The sequence below is a fragment of the Canis lupus genome, chromosome 18, assembly GCF_011100685.1.
Source record: "Canis lupus familiaris isolate Mischka breed German Shepherd chromosome 18, alternate assembly UU_Cfam_GSD_1.0, whole genome shotgun sequence".
NCBI lineage: Eukaryota > Metazoa > Chordata > Mammalia > Carnivora > Canidae > Canis > Canis lupus.
In genome coordinates this window covers 54,403,616-54,418,548 of record NC_049239.1, presented here as the reverse complement: position 1 = coordinate 54,418,548, position 14,933 = coordinate 54,403,616, and the positions used below count along the sequence as shown (strand labels likewise).

The following is a 14,933-nucleotide window of genomic DNA, read 5'->3' as shown; positions in this document are numbered from 1 at the left end:
CTGCCGCTCGTGGGTCGTGCCGGATGAGGCGGGGCTTGGGCGGTTGCTCCCGCGGCCGCGCTTCCTGCTGGCGGGGGCGCCATGGCGCTGCTCTGGCCGCAGCGCTTCGAGCTCTTGCTGCTCGCGGCCGCCTTTCTGTGCGGGGCCGTGGCGGCCGCGACGCTGACCCGGACCCAGGTGCGGGGCGGGGCGGGCAGGCGGCGACGGGTGTGGGGGAGGCAGGCGCCGTCTTCCGGGCGGGGCCGGGCCCGCGGGGCTGCTCCTCTGCTCCTCGGAGCGGGCGGGCCGGGTGAGGCCCAGGGCTCGCGGGTCTGCGGCCGCGATGCTTCGGCGCCCACGGCGCTCTGCGGCTCCGCCCGCCGGTGTGCCGCTTCGCAGCCGGGCCCTCGCCAAAGGGACGAGTCCTCAGGAGTGACCTAAGGCACCAGACGTAGCCCGGCCTGTCAGCCCCGGCGGCGTTAACGTGCCCGGTTCTGCCCGGTTCTGCAACAGAAGTCGGCCCAGGCCCTGCCTTCGTCCTTTAAATGAGACACGGTTGTGCCGAGCTCCGCCAGGAAGTAAAGCTCGGTGCGGCGGCGATGACCAGGCTACCGCACGATCACAGCCCAGTGTGTGTGAACGACCGAAGAGCCGTGTAGGAAACGGCCGCGTAAAGCAGAGGGTTTCCCCAGCCAGGCAGTCGTGTTCGCAAACACGCTCGTGTAGCCAGAAAGTAGGCACCGTTAGGGATCTTTGGTTTTACGGATTAGAAAACACCGGAGAGAGCCGAAGGTTACACAAGTTCTGGTTTTACTGTAGGATTTCTGAAGAGGGAAGACCAGAACTTGTGAGGCCTCTCCGAAGCTCACTGTCTTTTATAACCACCGCCTATTTCCTGATCCTTCTGGCCACTGCAGGTTTGACTTCCCCAGCAGGCCCTCTCCATCAGTCTGTGGGCCCAGAAACAGGCCCGGACAGTGCATATAGAACTTCCTAGGGTGGCCCTCCCCTAGGTTATCCCTCACACCTGTCCTGAGCCTGCGCCAAGGCTTTCACCTGAAATGTGGGTAGGGATCAGCAGCTTCTCTTCACAGGGCTCCTTCAGTGGCTGCTGTCCCCTGTATGGTGTGGCCGCCCTGAATGGCTCCTTCCCGGCCTTATCCCAACCTTCGGCCCCGTCCGTTTGCTACTTTGTGGCTGGGGTCTCTGGCCTCCTGGCCCTCTACTGTCTCCTGCTTCTACTCTTCTGGGTCTACAGCAGCTGCATCGAGGACTCCCACAGGTGACTGCCCTACCCTGAGGGCCGGGGGCTGAGTTGGGAGTAGTCCCATCTCAACTACAAGGCTGGTTCTCTCCCTCCTCCTAGAGGCCCCATAGGGCTCCGCATTGCATTGGTCATCTCGTGTGTAGCCATCTTCTTGGTCTTAGTGTCCGCCTGTATCCTTCGGTTTGGCACCCGTTCTCTCTGCAAATCCATCGTCTCCCTGAACATTACAATTAGGTAATGGGAGTGGGAGGGAACCCTGGATGGGGCTGATGGCCTTCCTTCTGCAGAGGAGAGCCTATAACCCTCTTTCTCACCACCGTCTCTTTGACCTCACAGCTGCTCCGAAGCCCAGAAAGTTCCATGGACACCCCCTGGAACCGCTCTGCAGTTTTACTCCAACCTACACAATGCTGAAGTGAGGTCCCGGGATATGAAAGACCGGGTGGAGACCCAGGGGTCTGCAGGTTCCTAGAGGCATCTGTAGTTGTGGGGGTGCCCTGAAGCAAGAGGCTCCAAGGGGCTGAAAGGCTTTTGACCTGACAGTGAATAGAGAATAGCGGTATGTGGGTGGAAGTGGGTAAGATGGCCGCACTCCTCACACTCCTGTTCCTGTTTCCCACAGACCTCTTCTTGGGTGAATCTGGTTTTGTGGTGTGTGGTCTTGGTGCTTCAGGTGGTGCAGTGGAAGTCTGAAGCCACCCCATTCCGGCCCCTGGAGCAGGGGGACCCTGAATGGAGCTCTGAGACAGATGCTCTCGTTGGGTCTCGCCTTTCCCATTCCTGAAGAGTAACCAAAGGATGCTGCCTGCAGCCTAAGACTCGGTGCCCAAGTGCCTACAGTCCTGTTGCCCCCTCGTGGCCCTGTTTATACTGGGAGCCCCTTTGCCCTCCACGAGGGAAACATGATACTAGGCCCCCTCCACCTCTCGTCCTACAGTTGTTTTTGTACCAAAATATTATATTACTTTTTCCCTTCATCTTGGTACTGAGTTCTTGGTGTTAAAGCACTGTAGGCAGGTGGATGGGAGGATATGGTGAAAGCTCAACAGACAAGGAACAGAAGTAAGAGGTACCATCAGCTGCCCTTGGGATGGCCACCCTTTTATTTGCTAATGAACCTTGGGCCCCCTTGTGACCTTGGTTGTCACCCCATCCCTAAGGTTCAGTTTTTATTCCCCTCTGGGAGGGATGAGTGACCAGAGGTGGTTTCTTCACAAGCTGCGGTAGGCACCTACAGTATTGTCAAAGAGTTTTGTGTTGGGGAAATGTCCAGCTTTGTCCAAGAGGAAGTAGAAGCGCCGGCCTTTGATCTTTAGAGGCAACATAGCGGGGACTTCACCGCGGTGGGCCATGCAGGATACCTGATTTAAAGGGACGGTGAAATGAGCACCCAAGCCAAAGGGGGCATGAGTGGTGAGGGTCACCTGCTTCCCTCCAGCCCGGAGCATCACTGAACGCACAGAACGGAGGGAGAAGAGAAGACCAGCACCAAGTACCAGGGTACCTGCAGGAAAACCAAAGCTTGGGGTGAGGGGTTTTCACTGGAGAGGTAAGTAACAACCTTTCCAGTGCCCTCCGAATTAAAAAATTGTGCTGATAGTAACATTTACCGAACTCTTCCACGTGACTCTTGTGTTCATCCATCCCCCCAACAACCTTCATGTCCACCCTCGTTTTAAAGGCAAGGAGACCGGTCCGGAGCTCGCAGAATGAGGGGCACAGCTCCTCCTAGCCTGAAGGTCGGGAGTCCCGCCCCGTCCGTGCCGGAGCAGGGCGGGTCGTGCCCTGCCGCCCCACGTCCCCGTGGCGGGAAGCCAGCCCGCGCCTTACCAATGGCGCCGCAACCGACAGCCAGACCGTAGCGCCAGAGTGTGGAGCGTAGGTCCAAGCGGCCGCGGTCTGGGATCTCGGCGTCTGGAGGCAGCGCCCGGGCCGGCGGTCGGGCCAAGGCTGCCACGGCCAGAGAGGCCCAGAAGACGCCCTGGCCCGCGCAGAACAGGCCGAGGACGGCGAAGAAGCTGCCCCGCTCGTGCTCAAAGAGCAGCACGTCCCGCGGCGGGGCCACGTCGTGCAGGAGCTGGCGCGCCGGCAGAGACCGCAGTGCGACTAGCAGCCGCACGGAACACAAGCCCCCAGGTGCCCCCATGGCCCGTGCGGCTACGGCGCCGCTTCCGGGGTAGGACTTCCGGCTGGAAAGCCCCGCCCCTGAGCTTCCGGGCAATTGGCCCTGGTTAGTCCCTGGCGGCAACAGGGTGGGGGCCCTTCACCCCAGACCCGCGCGCGTGCTCGGCAAGAGCGAGGCAAAAACAATGTAGCAAGCAGGACACAAAATACAATATCACTCTTTATCTTAAAAAGTAGGGCAGGTTTGGGGGTTAAGTACACAGAGCACCTAAGTCCTTCGGGGAGTTTAGTGTCAGTTCTACAAAGTAAGCTTTGGCTTCCTGGCACCAGTGAGGCTCAATCTTCTGGAAGGCTTCCAGAAGTCTTCCAGAAGGCAGGTGAGGAGAGGGATCCAGCAGCCCTTCCTCTTGAGTCACAGTCACGGGGTGGCCTCGGGGCCAGAGAGGAGACGACAGCCATGACAAGGAGACATCAATATCCAAGGGCTATTTTACAGGGAGCTTCTTCTGGGGCAGGACTACAGATCACTTCATAAACGCCACTTCTGGGATCTCGCCCTTGGCCTTAGAAAAAAAGAAAAGGTCAGATCCAGGCCCTCTCCCCCATTCCCTCCCCTGGCTTGACCTCTTAAGGCCCAGAGATCCCTCGCCTTTTTGCTACTGAAGTCCCCAAACTTACCTTGAGATGAGTAAAGGCCTGGGCAGATCTGGTGTAGTCCCAGTTGTTGTCTTGAAGGCACCTGGAGTGGTGGAAGAGCAGGAACCCCCCATCAGAACCAGAATAACGCACTCACCCTGACCACTTCAAAATCCACCCTATTAACCCCCACCATATGTGCCAACAATTCTATACACTCTTGCACTATGTGTTACAAATGAAAAATTAGTAAAAATCCAAATGTCTATCACTGGTCTATTGGATACAAAGAAGTATTAAATAATGGATCAAGATTACTAAGGTAATTTTTATAGTGATAGGGAAAGACAATAATGGGATAAGCAAAAAAAGTAACTTGTAGAACAGTATTAAAAACAGTAGGGCAGCCCGGGTTGCTCAGTGGTTTAATGCCACCACCTTCAGCCCAGGGTGTGATCCTGGAGACCTGGGATCGAGTCCCCTACATCTAGCTCCCTGCATGGAGCCTGCTTCTCCCTCCTGCCTCTCTCTCTGTGTCTCTTATGAATAAAAATCTTAAAAAAAAAAAAAATACAAAAAGTTTGTTATGCTGATGTAGGCATAGGCCAAAATTTTTTATGGGCCATATTTATAAATTTTGGCTTTTAAAATTTAAGCAGCACTTTTTTTTTTTTTTTTAGGTTTTTTTTTTTTTTTTTTAGGATTTGATTTATTTAATCATGAAAAACACACACACAGAGAAAGAGAGAGAGGCAGAGACACAGGCAGAGGGAGTAGTAGCAGGCTCCATGCAGGGAGCCCAATGCGGGACGGACTCTATCCCGGGACTCCAGGATCACCACTGAGCCACCCAGGGATCCCCCAAGGAGCACTCCTTACTCATTCCCACCCCTACCTCCATTTACCCCTATTCTTACACATGCCCAGCACTTACTTCTGGGACCATTCAAGATTCATGCCAGACTGGGTAGAGAATGCCTGCAGCATTTCCTGCTGCTCTGGGGACAGGGTGGGCACTGGACTGGAGGAAGGTGTAGGTGCAGGCATGGCGAAGGCTCTCTGGATCTCATCAGCGCTGGCATTCCGCACAAATAGCTCGTCATTTACGATGCACAGTCTTTGGGACAAAAAGCACTTTAAACAGCTGGACAGCCAGCCAACCTCATCTTCCCAAAATTACTCCTGTTCTCACACTTGACAGATTTTTTTCAATATCCCCAAAGTCCTCCTGCCCATTCTTGGTCATTGCCTTTTATCATTTATGCCCCTTCCCACAGAACCTGAGTATAGGGTTAGCTGCCAAACATTAGAATTACACATTTCCTCCAATTCAGGACAGTTCTTCTCCCCATTTATCTTCACAACAGACCAAGGAAGTAGTTAGTAGGTAGCTTATACTAGTTTCTAGATGAGGAAACTTGCCAGGATGAAAAATCCAGACAATCTGGCTCCAGAGCTAAGCTCACCACCACTGTGACAGCCTCCTCTTGATTCCCCCTCAGCTTTCTGAAATTCTGAAAACATCCTGAGGACTGGCTCCCCTACGCCTCCCCCACCAACTCCCATTTGCTGGCCATGGATTGGGACTGGGAACCCATGTGGAAAGCCAAACACTTACCCTGAATTGCTGGCAGGAACAGCGACAAATGTCCGGGTGAAGGCTCGTAAAGAATCCCGAGACTTTCCATCCACTGCAATGTCAACAACGGCAAAGACCCCTTAGAATCAGCTACGCCATGTTTACAAAAAGCTTCTCCAATCATGGTCTTACTTGATACAACTAAACTGAAGTAGACTAGACTGATGATTATGAGCATCCAGGGGAGCAGAGGGGAAGAGGAGTGTCAGAGGCCAGGGAGGACAACCACCACCACAGTTAGCCCGCCAGGAGTATTAGTGAGCCAGCTCCTGTGTCAGGCACTTCACTGGCTCCCCACAGCACCCTATGACATGGCTATCACTAACCCCCTTTTACAAATCAAGAATTTGAGACTCAGAGATAACATAAGTTGCCCACATGGGACCAAGGCTGGAATAGAAACTCACTACTGCCTGACCCCAAAGTCTGTGTCCTCATCCTCAGACTTGTCCCATTTCCCAGACAGAAAAGACAGGTGGAGATGGTAGGCCTCATGGAGATGGCCTGGGCAGAACAGGAGGAGCTCAGGAAGGAGAAGGAAGGGAATGGAGAGTGCTGAGAACAAAACTAGCTGCGGGAGGGCCCACTCTGCACACCCCAAACTCCAAAGATTCTCACCTTCTTTGAAGACCCCGTTGACAGAAAAACACAGCAACGTACTCTGAAAGAGAAGAGGCGCTGGTCAGCACACAGGCTCCAGCCCGAGCCTGAGGTCCCCATGCCTTGTACCTGCCCCTTCACCCAGTTCAGGCTTCTGTAGCAGCAGAAACAGGTGCTTACGGTCTGGGCGCTTATGTCTACCACGAAGGAATTGACGTCATGCTGAGTTTTGGGCAACTCATTGAGGAAGGCCACCACGTTGAGACGTGTGTGCTTCAGCAGCCGGAACCGCAGGGCTGTGCGAGAGGAGAATTCAAGATTAGCAGCTACCACAGTCTCCTGGACCCTGTGACCAAGTCCCATCTGCCCCCCTTCCCATGCTGCCCTGCCCCCTTCACATCACACACTTACTCGGGTCTTTGAGCTTCTTCACATTCCTGCTATCCTTGAAGTACTCGGCCAGATTGCTTCTAGAGGAATAAGCGGAGAAAGGCAGGGCTCAGAGCAGTAGGAGTGCTGGCGGGCGCTTGCCTGCAGCTGCTGAGAGATGCTGGTCCTGGGCAGGCTCTGGGCAGGGATACTCACCGGGCAGGGTTCTGGGGGGTGAAGGGAATGCTGAGGGAGCAGCAGGCCCCATCGTGGTAGGCATCTAGTAGCCGCTGCCGGTCTCCAGAGTCGTAAACTGCATAGTACCTGTGGAGAAAACAAAAGGGAAAGCCTGAGCCCCGTGGTGTGGAGGGGAACCTGACTGCTCCCGAGGGTCAGCTGTGCTGGGGCTAGCTAGCCCTCCTCTCCCAGCCTCAGGGGCCCTGCAATACTCACTGCTGCAGGAAGTGCAGGACCAGGTTCTTCAGGGTCTCTGTCCCAAAATAGCTTCCCTGGAATCACACAGGTTATCAGGACCACGTCACTCTTATTTACCTGACACAACACAAGTTCAAACTCTATCCCCCCTTCTTACCTTGCAGGGCGGTAACATCGTGGGGGCTTCGACATCAAAGGCAATTGGCGGGGGTAACTCATGGCCATCCTGGGGAAAGTGGAAATCGACAGCATAACCAGAGAGAAAAGGCTTGAGAAGTAATGAGACGGGCGAACCAGGAATGAGGAGTCAGAGATCAAAGTGTCTAGGAGACGTGGAAAAGGCTCAGGGACCCTAAGAGATGTGACTCTTGTCTACTGGTCTTTTTCTAAGGATTATAGCTTTTGCCAGATTCTCAAAGGGCTCCAGGTCTCCAAGTTAACGGTCCTACAAACCCACGTGAGCAAAGACCTTTTGGGAGGGAGAGCCTATGGTCATTAAAAAGAACTGAAAAAGTTATGGACTTACCAGGCGTAATAATTTGGGAAATCGTTCTCGAATGGCGCTGTCAAAAACGGGACAGAAGTGAGTGATGCTTCAGAGCCACCGTGCCTCCTGAGCTGCTCTAGGAGCAAATACTCCAACACCCAAGGGATTAGCCACCCCGTCCTGCTTGTCCTCTCACTCCTCCCCAGCCTCTGAGCTCTGGGGAAAGAGGCCCCACTCCCCACTTCACCCGGGGCACCCAGAAACAACCGCCTTGAAGGCAGACGCTCTTCTTGCTGCCTGACCCGAGCGCCACAAGAGCAGCACTCCCAGCCCAGGCTTTAAGCCAGGACCTCCTTCCCCTCCCTGCCCCCCTTACCTTCCACCTACTCACCTGTGCAGCCCCGGGAGGAGGGAATGGGGTGGGAGCCCAGGGGCTCCGCTGCCTCAACAGGTATCCATCAGTTCTGCCCAGCCTGGCCATAGCCAAGACCAGAACACACCACAGGGATGGCACAGGATGTTGGGGCAGGGAAATGAGCAAGGTAGGGGGTCAGGAAGAGGTGAAGGAAGAAGATGGAGAAGGAGAAGAAGAGAAAGAGAGAAGGGAGGATGGGGCCAAGGCCAGGGAGAGATGGGGACACAGAGGAGGGGAGAGAGTAAAAAGAAAGAAAGCAAAGGCCAAAGGAGGCCTTAGGAAAAACAAGGAAGAAAAAAGGGAAGAGGACACCCGACACAGCCTTTTCCTTCAGCTGCCCCTTCTTTCCCTGGTCCAAGGTACAGACGGGAAACAAATTCTCGCTGCGGCCGGAGGGCAGTTGCTGTTGGCCAGGTCTCTGTCTGCTACCTGGGTCCCAATCTGAGCTGGGCGTGGGATGTGAAGCAGCCATGGGGGCAGGAGACCTCCCTCAGGAGGGGTGAGGGTTCAGGCCCCTGCAGAGTTGGGGGGGTGAGGGTCTGTGCCCCACCTCTGTTGGCCCCCAAGTTCTCTCCTGATGGCCCCTCTGCGACTGTGCCTGTCTTAGGTTGTTCCTTCCCTGAGGAATCTTACCCGTCTCTGGCTAACCAGCCATCCTCCGGGGCCAAGCAGGGTGACGTGAGGTGTGCGAGTGAGGGCGGGGCAGCGCCCCCAAGAGGGTCAGTGCTCTGTCTCCTCCGCAGTCTATGCCCCCGTGGCCTCCACGCCCAGCACCTGCCTTGGGCTTCCCTCGCCTGCCGGCGGGGCCCCAGCTCTGCTCACACAGCTTGGGGAACCCAGGTTTCTTCTCCAGGGAGGGCCCAGCTCACACAGCTCCAGGCAAGAGAGACAGAATGCATGGCACCAGCTCCGAGGAGGCCTCAACCTCAGCATGAGGGAGAAAGCCCAGGCAACGGTGGCCTTGGGCACGTGGACCGTGAGAAGAGAGTCCCTCTTGGCCAAACGGCAAGAGGGGCTAGCGCAGAACAAAGAAGGAAAGGCCCATCAACAGGAAGTCCCAGGGCAGAAAGGCTTTCTCAGCCCTGGGACAGCAGGCTCTTGCATAAGGCAGCTCCATGTATGGGGCAGATGACAGATACCCCATGGTCATGCCACAAAGCAGGAGATGCCCTTCCTGGAACAGGAGAGTAGGGAGACTCTAGAAAAGGCTGTGTTTGGGAAGAGGAAAGACCACAGAACAGCAAACAGGTAGTCAGGTGAGAAGGAAGGTAAGGAGACCTCGGGGCCAAACTGGGACACACAGACAGACGAAGGGAGGAGCATGTGATCCTCCCAAAGGACAGGTGGTTCCAGCTCAGGGCTGCACATCTCCTGCAGACGGGCACTGGTCAGGGTACATTAGCTCAGCCTCCCAGGGGGTGAAGGTCCCCAGGAGGGGAGACAGAGGCTACAACTGACCTGATGTAGGTGGACTGATCTCGGAAGGTGTCGCACAGCGGGTTTCCGTCAAGCCACAGCTCTTCCAGCTTCAGCCCTTTTACCTTGTCCAGTTCCCTCTCAGATTTCAACTGCGGAGAGGAGGGCAGAGAGAGTGGGCAGGAGACCCCAATGAGGGAGCCGAGCCAGTGAGATCCCCACACCGTGCCTTCTGCTGTCAGCAGGCGAGCCCTCTGCACCCTCTACTCACCGCCCCACACAACATAACCAGACCCTCAGGTCTCACCTCATTTCCGGAGAGGTTGAGGATCTTCAGGTTGGGTGCTTTCTGCACAAGGCTGGACATGTCATCCAGCCTGTAGAGCCTATTGTTGCTCAAGTTCAAGGACAAGAGCTACAGGCAGAGAAAGGATTAGAGGAAGCACTGCCAACAAAGGATTCGGAGACACATCTGCCTCCTAGCCCCATTCTACCTGTCCCACTCTGCCTCCTCCCATCTCTAAGCAGGACAAAAGCCTCACCTCAGGGATATTCTCCTCAATGATTCGCAGCGTAGCCGCCATACAGCTCCTGCGATTCAGGACAACATCGATGTTCTGGGCCACCAAGTCTTCAGGCAGCATAAAGGAAAGAGAGGAAGTCTGAGAGGACTTTCCCACGTCAGAGTTCATACCAAACTATTCTCAAACTTTCCCCGCCCGACAGACCCCCCTCTGCCTCCACCTCTCTGAGAATGACCGCTGCTAGTCATACCTGGGTCTGAACGGAGACCCTTGAGGTCAAGTGCTTGTTGGGAACCATCGTATCGTTTGCTCATGATCAGCTACAGGAGAAGGAAAAGGGGTCAGCGGTCACTCGGGTTGTGCAGAGGGGTTGTGGATGTGAGAACTGGTGGAACTAGAGAGGAGACACATGACGTGAGCCTGCCTCACCTTTAGTTGCTCTACTTGTTCTGGCTTCAGTTCGTTCTGTACAGAATGGGGTGGGACAGAGGAGTTGATGATGATAGATATCTGCAGGGAAGACACAGAGAGCAAGGTGAATTCTGGGAAAGCCTAAGCCACAGGACCACGACCCAACTCCAGCCAAGCCAGGCCCTTTACACACACCCTTCGGTTTTCCTGATCCAAAATCTTATAGTTGACAGCTTTCAATGCAGAGGCGGTACTGGCATCCTCCACAAAAAACTGGGCCCGTGTGTTTTCATAGTGAAACTGCACAAAGAGGAAGAAACAAGAGCATGAGACTGGGAGCCTGGGGCCCCTGGTCCAGCTGGCCCCTCACCTTCCTTGGTGCCCAGTCAGCCACCTGGGCCTTATCTCACCTCAATGGGGGTGAAAGGGACACTGCACTTGCTCTGAATCACACTCAGGAGCCATGACTTGTCATATTTTCTCCCATAGGGAATCTAGATGAGAGAGAAGGAATATCATGTAATAAAGGCTGACCAACAGACTCAACCTAGTGCTCCTTTCACACCTTCTGCCAACTTCTATGACATTTCCTAAAGGAAGGGCCAGTTAAAAGTTTTTTTTTTTTTTACTCAAGTCAGACACAGATTCCTTACCTTCCTTTCTGCCCATTTAAACTTAGTATTTTTCAAGAAAATAGAACTATGTGGTTCCTTTTTTAAATTTAAGATTTCATTTATTTATTTATTTAACACAGAGAGAGAGAGAGAGAGAGAGAGAGAGCGCGCGCGCTCAATCAGGGGGAGGGGCAGGCAGAGTGAGAGGGAGAAGCAGGCTCCCTGCTGGGGTTTGATCCGAAGACCCTTGGATCATGACCTGAGATGAAGGCAGATGCTTAACCGACTGAGCCACCCAGGTTCCCCAAACTATTTGGTTCTAAAAGTTCTTAGATATGATTTAGACCTGGCCCACCCCTCAGAGAACTTAAGGGACCCCAAGCCCCATACTGGGCTTGAGCCAGATAGAGACATTTGGATGGGTTACTCCACCTCCCAACCAGTTAGCACATTTCCATTTATTTATTTACTTATTTATTTATTTACTTATTTATAATATTTTACTTATTTATTAGAGACACAGGCAGAGGGAGAAGCAGGCTCCATGCAGGGAAGCCGACGTGGGACTCGATCCCGGGTCTCCAGGATCACACCCTGGGCTGAAGGCGGCGCTAAACCGCTGGGCCACCCAGGCTGCCCCCCACATTTCCCTTTAGATGGTGTCCCCATCCCCCTCATCCTGCTTATCCCCCCTCTAACTCCTTTTCTGAACCTGCTCTTAGGTGTTCTAGGAGAAAGGCTGGACACCCGACTGTGGAGAAAACAGTGAAGATTGATTTTGTTGTGTGAAAAGTAAAGACCTACACGCTGAGCCCAGCCCCCTATCTCCCTTGCACCATCTACTTCCCCAGACACTCAGTGTAATCTCTTTTTAGGGGGAGGGGGGAGGGGAGAGGGAATGGGAGAGGAGGAGGGAGGAAGAGAAAGAATAGGAATCTCAAGCTGGCTCCATGCCCAGCACAGAGGTGACGTGGGGCTTGATCTCATGACCTTGAGATCATGACCTGAGATGAAATCAAGTGTAGGACAGACACTAAACTGACTGAGCCACCCAGGCACCCCAGACACTCACTGTAATCTTAAACCAGTTCTTCGAGGTCCCATCCTGGCTGGTGCCAGCCCCTCCTCTCTCTGGAAGAATTCTGTCTCTCCGCACAGTAACATGAATGCGATCTCGATCATGCCAACTGTCACCTCGACGGTTGGGTCGGGGAGGATAGGGGTTGCTGTGGGGAAGCAGAGAATAAAATGTCCGCAAACACTAGGAATGTCTTCTCAAAGGCTTCCCACACTGTTGTCAGGATTATAGCTAAAACTATTTAACCATTAAACTGGCCCTGACATCCCTCACTTTTCCAGGTGAGAAGGGAAATGGTGTGGGCAGCAGAAAGCTATATAAATAAATCTGGTTTGAGCTCTCAAACCAGATCAATTGGTCGCTTACTGTCGTATTCGGGGAACATCCTGGGCATCACTCATTGCCACATCTCTGTCATCTTCCTCCAGGCGGGAAGACCGAATGCCAGAACCTCCTCTTCCAGACCTCCGGTTCCCCTCGCCATACTTCCACCGGAAAGGACCCCGGCCTTTCTTTCTTCTTTGAGGGAAACTAACACGGTCATCATGCTCTGGGGTTAAAAAGGACATCCATTAGAAACATGCTGTCAGCCCAGCTACCCTGCTGTGGGAATCACAGTAGCAAGCAGCCTGTGCTATCAAATGAGATACACACCAACTACAGAGCCCACCTCCATGCAAACTTCTGTCTGTTGAGAGGAGAACCCTCTCTGTGGCATGGCAGCAGGAGCGAAACATCACTGGAAGACAGGGCAGGGCTTTAGAAAAAGGACTCAGGAACTGGAACTTACAGACCGGGAAAGGCACAATGTGGAAGTGTGAGTAGAATATGGACCCAGTGTGGAACTAGACCCCTGAAAAGTCACCTGAAATCTGCTTGCTCTTAGTTTCCCAAATCTATTTAAGCCTTCTCAAAACTTGGATGGTGACCTCGCTCAACATCTCCTAAATCAACCAATCACGACGATCACATCAGCTCTCAGTAAACAAAGCTTCCCTTGCGCAGAGTACAAGCGTCAGTTACAAATAAAATTAAGGGCTTCTTTAAAATTCTTGTTCTCAAACTGCCACTCTGAACTTTTGGGAATGAGCTGTTTATTTCCTTGGCAAAAAATGCTTTTTTAACTTAGGAGACAACTCCTAAGATTCAGGTTCTAGTGGCAACTAGGGAGCTTAGCCAAGGGTCCTGGACTGCTCCCCTGGAACATGACCCTCTGAATCCTGGGGTGTAAGAATAGCATCTTACAAAAAGGTCCCTGACTCCCCAAACGCCTCATGCCTAGTGTTCTGCAAACAATGAACCTTAAGAAATGACGGGGGGCGGGGGGGAGGGCAAAAAACAAAACAAAACACCACAACTGAATATAAGGCGCAGCAAACATTCACTGAGAACTTTCTTCAGTGCCAGGCACTATGCCCCGGGCACTTGATACGAATGATCTCGTTGAACAGGAGGGCAAACCCAGGAAGTAAGTACGGTCACCACCTCCTACGGAGATAGAAAATGAGGCCTGGGAGTGGAATTCCCTCAAGCTCGGGGAAGACGACTCAGGACTCAACCCGGCTGTCATGTGCTCCTCCTCACCACTCCTCCGGACTAAAACCGTGCGTAGTGTTCGGGCGAGCACAGCGAACCGGTGTGGAAGTCTAGAATACTAAAGCCAAAGCCAAGGCCGCAGGGGACGCGGGACAAGAGACCGGACGCGGTGGGAAACGACACAGGGAGCCGATGAGCCGGGCACGGACTCCTATTAAAGGCAGAGTCCGGGCGCCAAATCCAACTGACAGGCATCACCACCCACAAAGTTCAAAGGAATCGCCCCCCCCCGGCCAGGCCGCAGCCCCGGGCCGAAGCTCCGCGCAACGCCACGATTCCCGCGTCAACACGGCCGGCGCCCCGCTCGAGTGCGGCCCGACCCGCAGGCGGCCTCGGCCTCGCCCCCGCCCCTCCCGCGCCGCCGCCCCTCCCGCGCCTCCCGCGCCTCCCGCGCCTCCCGCCCCTCCCGCCGCGGGGCTGCGGCCTACACCGGCGCCGCCCACCGGGCCCCCGATCGCCTCGCCCCCGCCTGACGACCAGCACTGACCGTTGTAGGCCTTCCCCTCGTCCGCCATGGCGCAGCGAGAAGCGAGGCCGGCTCAGGCGCGGGCCGAACTCCGCCGAACGCGCGAACACCCGGGCGCCCGGGCCGAAGCGCTCCTACCGCCGGCGCCGCCGCATTTATGCTGCGAACTACGTCGCGCGCCGCCGACGTCCGCGGTGGTGGGCGGAGCCGCCGGGGAGCGCGGCCGCTGCGCGTGCGCACCGGGCCACAGCCGCGCCGGGGGCGGGGCTCGGCCTCTCCCGGGCCTGCCGAGACCCGCGCTCGTCCAGCCCGCCCCGCGTCGGCCCGCCCCGCCGCCTGCCCCCTCCGTTCCGTCGCTCCGCCAGCACCTCCGGGGCGAGCGCCGGAGCCGAGAGCAGGCTGCCGCAGCCCGGGACTCCGGGAGGAACACGGGAGGGGGCCGCACACGAAGGGCTTCCGAGCAGCGGGCGACCCGACTCTCCCGGAGCGGGGTGGTCAGTGGCCGTTCACGGAGCCCTAGCCGCACACAGCCAGTACTGAAGTCTCAGCCCGGCCTCTGCCAGCGCCGGATAGATACCCTTTCTTGTCTATAGATTGCCGGGCAACAGAAAACTAGAATGTCAACCCCGAGAGAGCAAGGACCTTGACTAATTCATCCTTTTTTCTCCAGCTCCTGGCTCAGGAACTCGGCCTGGCATGTGCCAATAACTCCACAAACACTTGTGATATAAATGAACTTCCAACCTATGCATCCTTCCAAGAAGTCAATTGACAGTGTGCGTTTATCCAGCTTTGGCAAGCAATTGTCTTCACAACCTCCCCACCCACCCCTGAAGTGCTGTGCCGGAAATACATTCACTGTCAGCTGGGCAGTGGA

The 14,933-nt window shown here is 55.0% G+C and overlaps 3 protein-coding genes and 1 long non-coding RNA gene across 4 annotated transcripts; 2 read left to right on the top strand and 2 right to left on the bottom strand.

The window, feature by feature from the left end:
• The first annotated feature begins 20 nt into the window (after positions 1-20).
• TMEM179B (transmembrane protein 179B) lies at positions 21-2,223 on the top strand. Its single transcript, XM_038564235.1, has 5 exons — positions 21-177; positions 1,074-1,261; positions 1,346-1,480; positions 1,583-1,661; positions 1,869-2,223. The coding sequence occupies exons 1-5, from the start codon at positions 82-84 to the stop codon at positions 2,028-2,030; spliced, it is 660 nt and encodes a 219-aa protein (XP_038420163.1). The 5' UTR covers positions 21-81; the 3' UTR covers positions 2,031-2,223.
• Positions 2,224-2,316: 93 nt separating this feature from the next.
• TMEM223 (transmembrane protein 223) lies at positions 2,317-3,437 on the bottom strand. The gene is made up of 2 exons (XM_038564236.1): positions 3,077-3,437; positions 2,317-2,750 (listed from the first exon to the last, which is right to left on the bottom strand). The coding sequence occupies exons 1-2, from the start codon at positions 3,390-3,392 to the stop codon at positions 2,458-2,460; spliced, it is 609 nt and encodes a 202-aa protein (XP_038420164.1). The 5' UTR covers positions 3,393-3,437; the 3' UTR covers positions 2,317-2,457.
• LOC119864280 lies at positions 2,510-4,272 on the top strand. The gene is made up of 2 exons (XR_005373670.1): positions 2,510-2,795; positions 2,928-4,272. It is a non-coding gene; the product is annotated as an uncharacterized LOC119864280 (long non-coding RNA).
• On the bottom strand, positions 3,578-14,238 carry NXF1 (nuclear RNA export factor 1). Its single transcript, XM_038564234.1, has 21 exons — positions 14,078-14,238; positions 12,361-12,544; positions 11,989-12,142; positions 10,713-10,796; positions 10,498-10,602; positions 10,321-10,401; positions 10,142-10,211; positions 9,910-9,998; positions 9,675-9,782; positions 9,410-9,519; positions 7,576-7,612; positions 7,207-7,275; positions 7,068-7,123; positions 6,831-6,938; positions 6,657-6,715; positions 6,426-6,541; positions 6,264-6,306; positions 5,625-5,697; positions 4,941-5,123; positions 4,049-4,109; positions 3,578-3,933 (listed from the first exon to the last, which is right to left on the bottom strand). The coding sequence occupies exons 1-21, from the start codon at positions 14,103-14,105 to the stop codon at positions 3,895-3,897; spliced, it is 1,857 nt and encodes a 618-aa protein (XP_038420162.1). The 5' UTR covers positions 14,106-14,238; the 3' UTR covers positions 3,578-3,894.
• Positions 14,239-14,933: the final 695 nt, after the last annotated feature.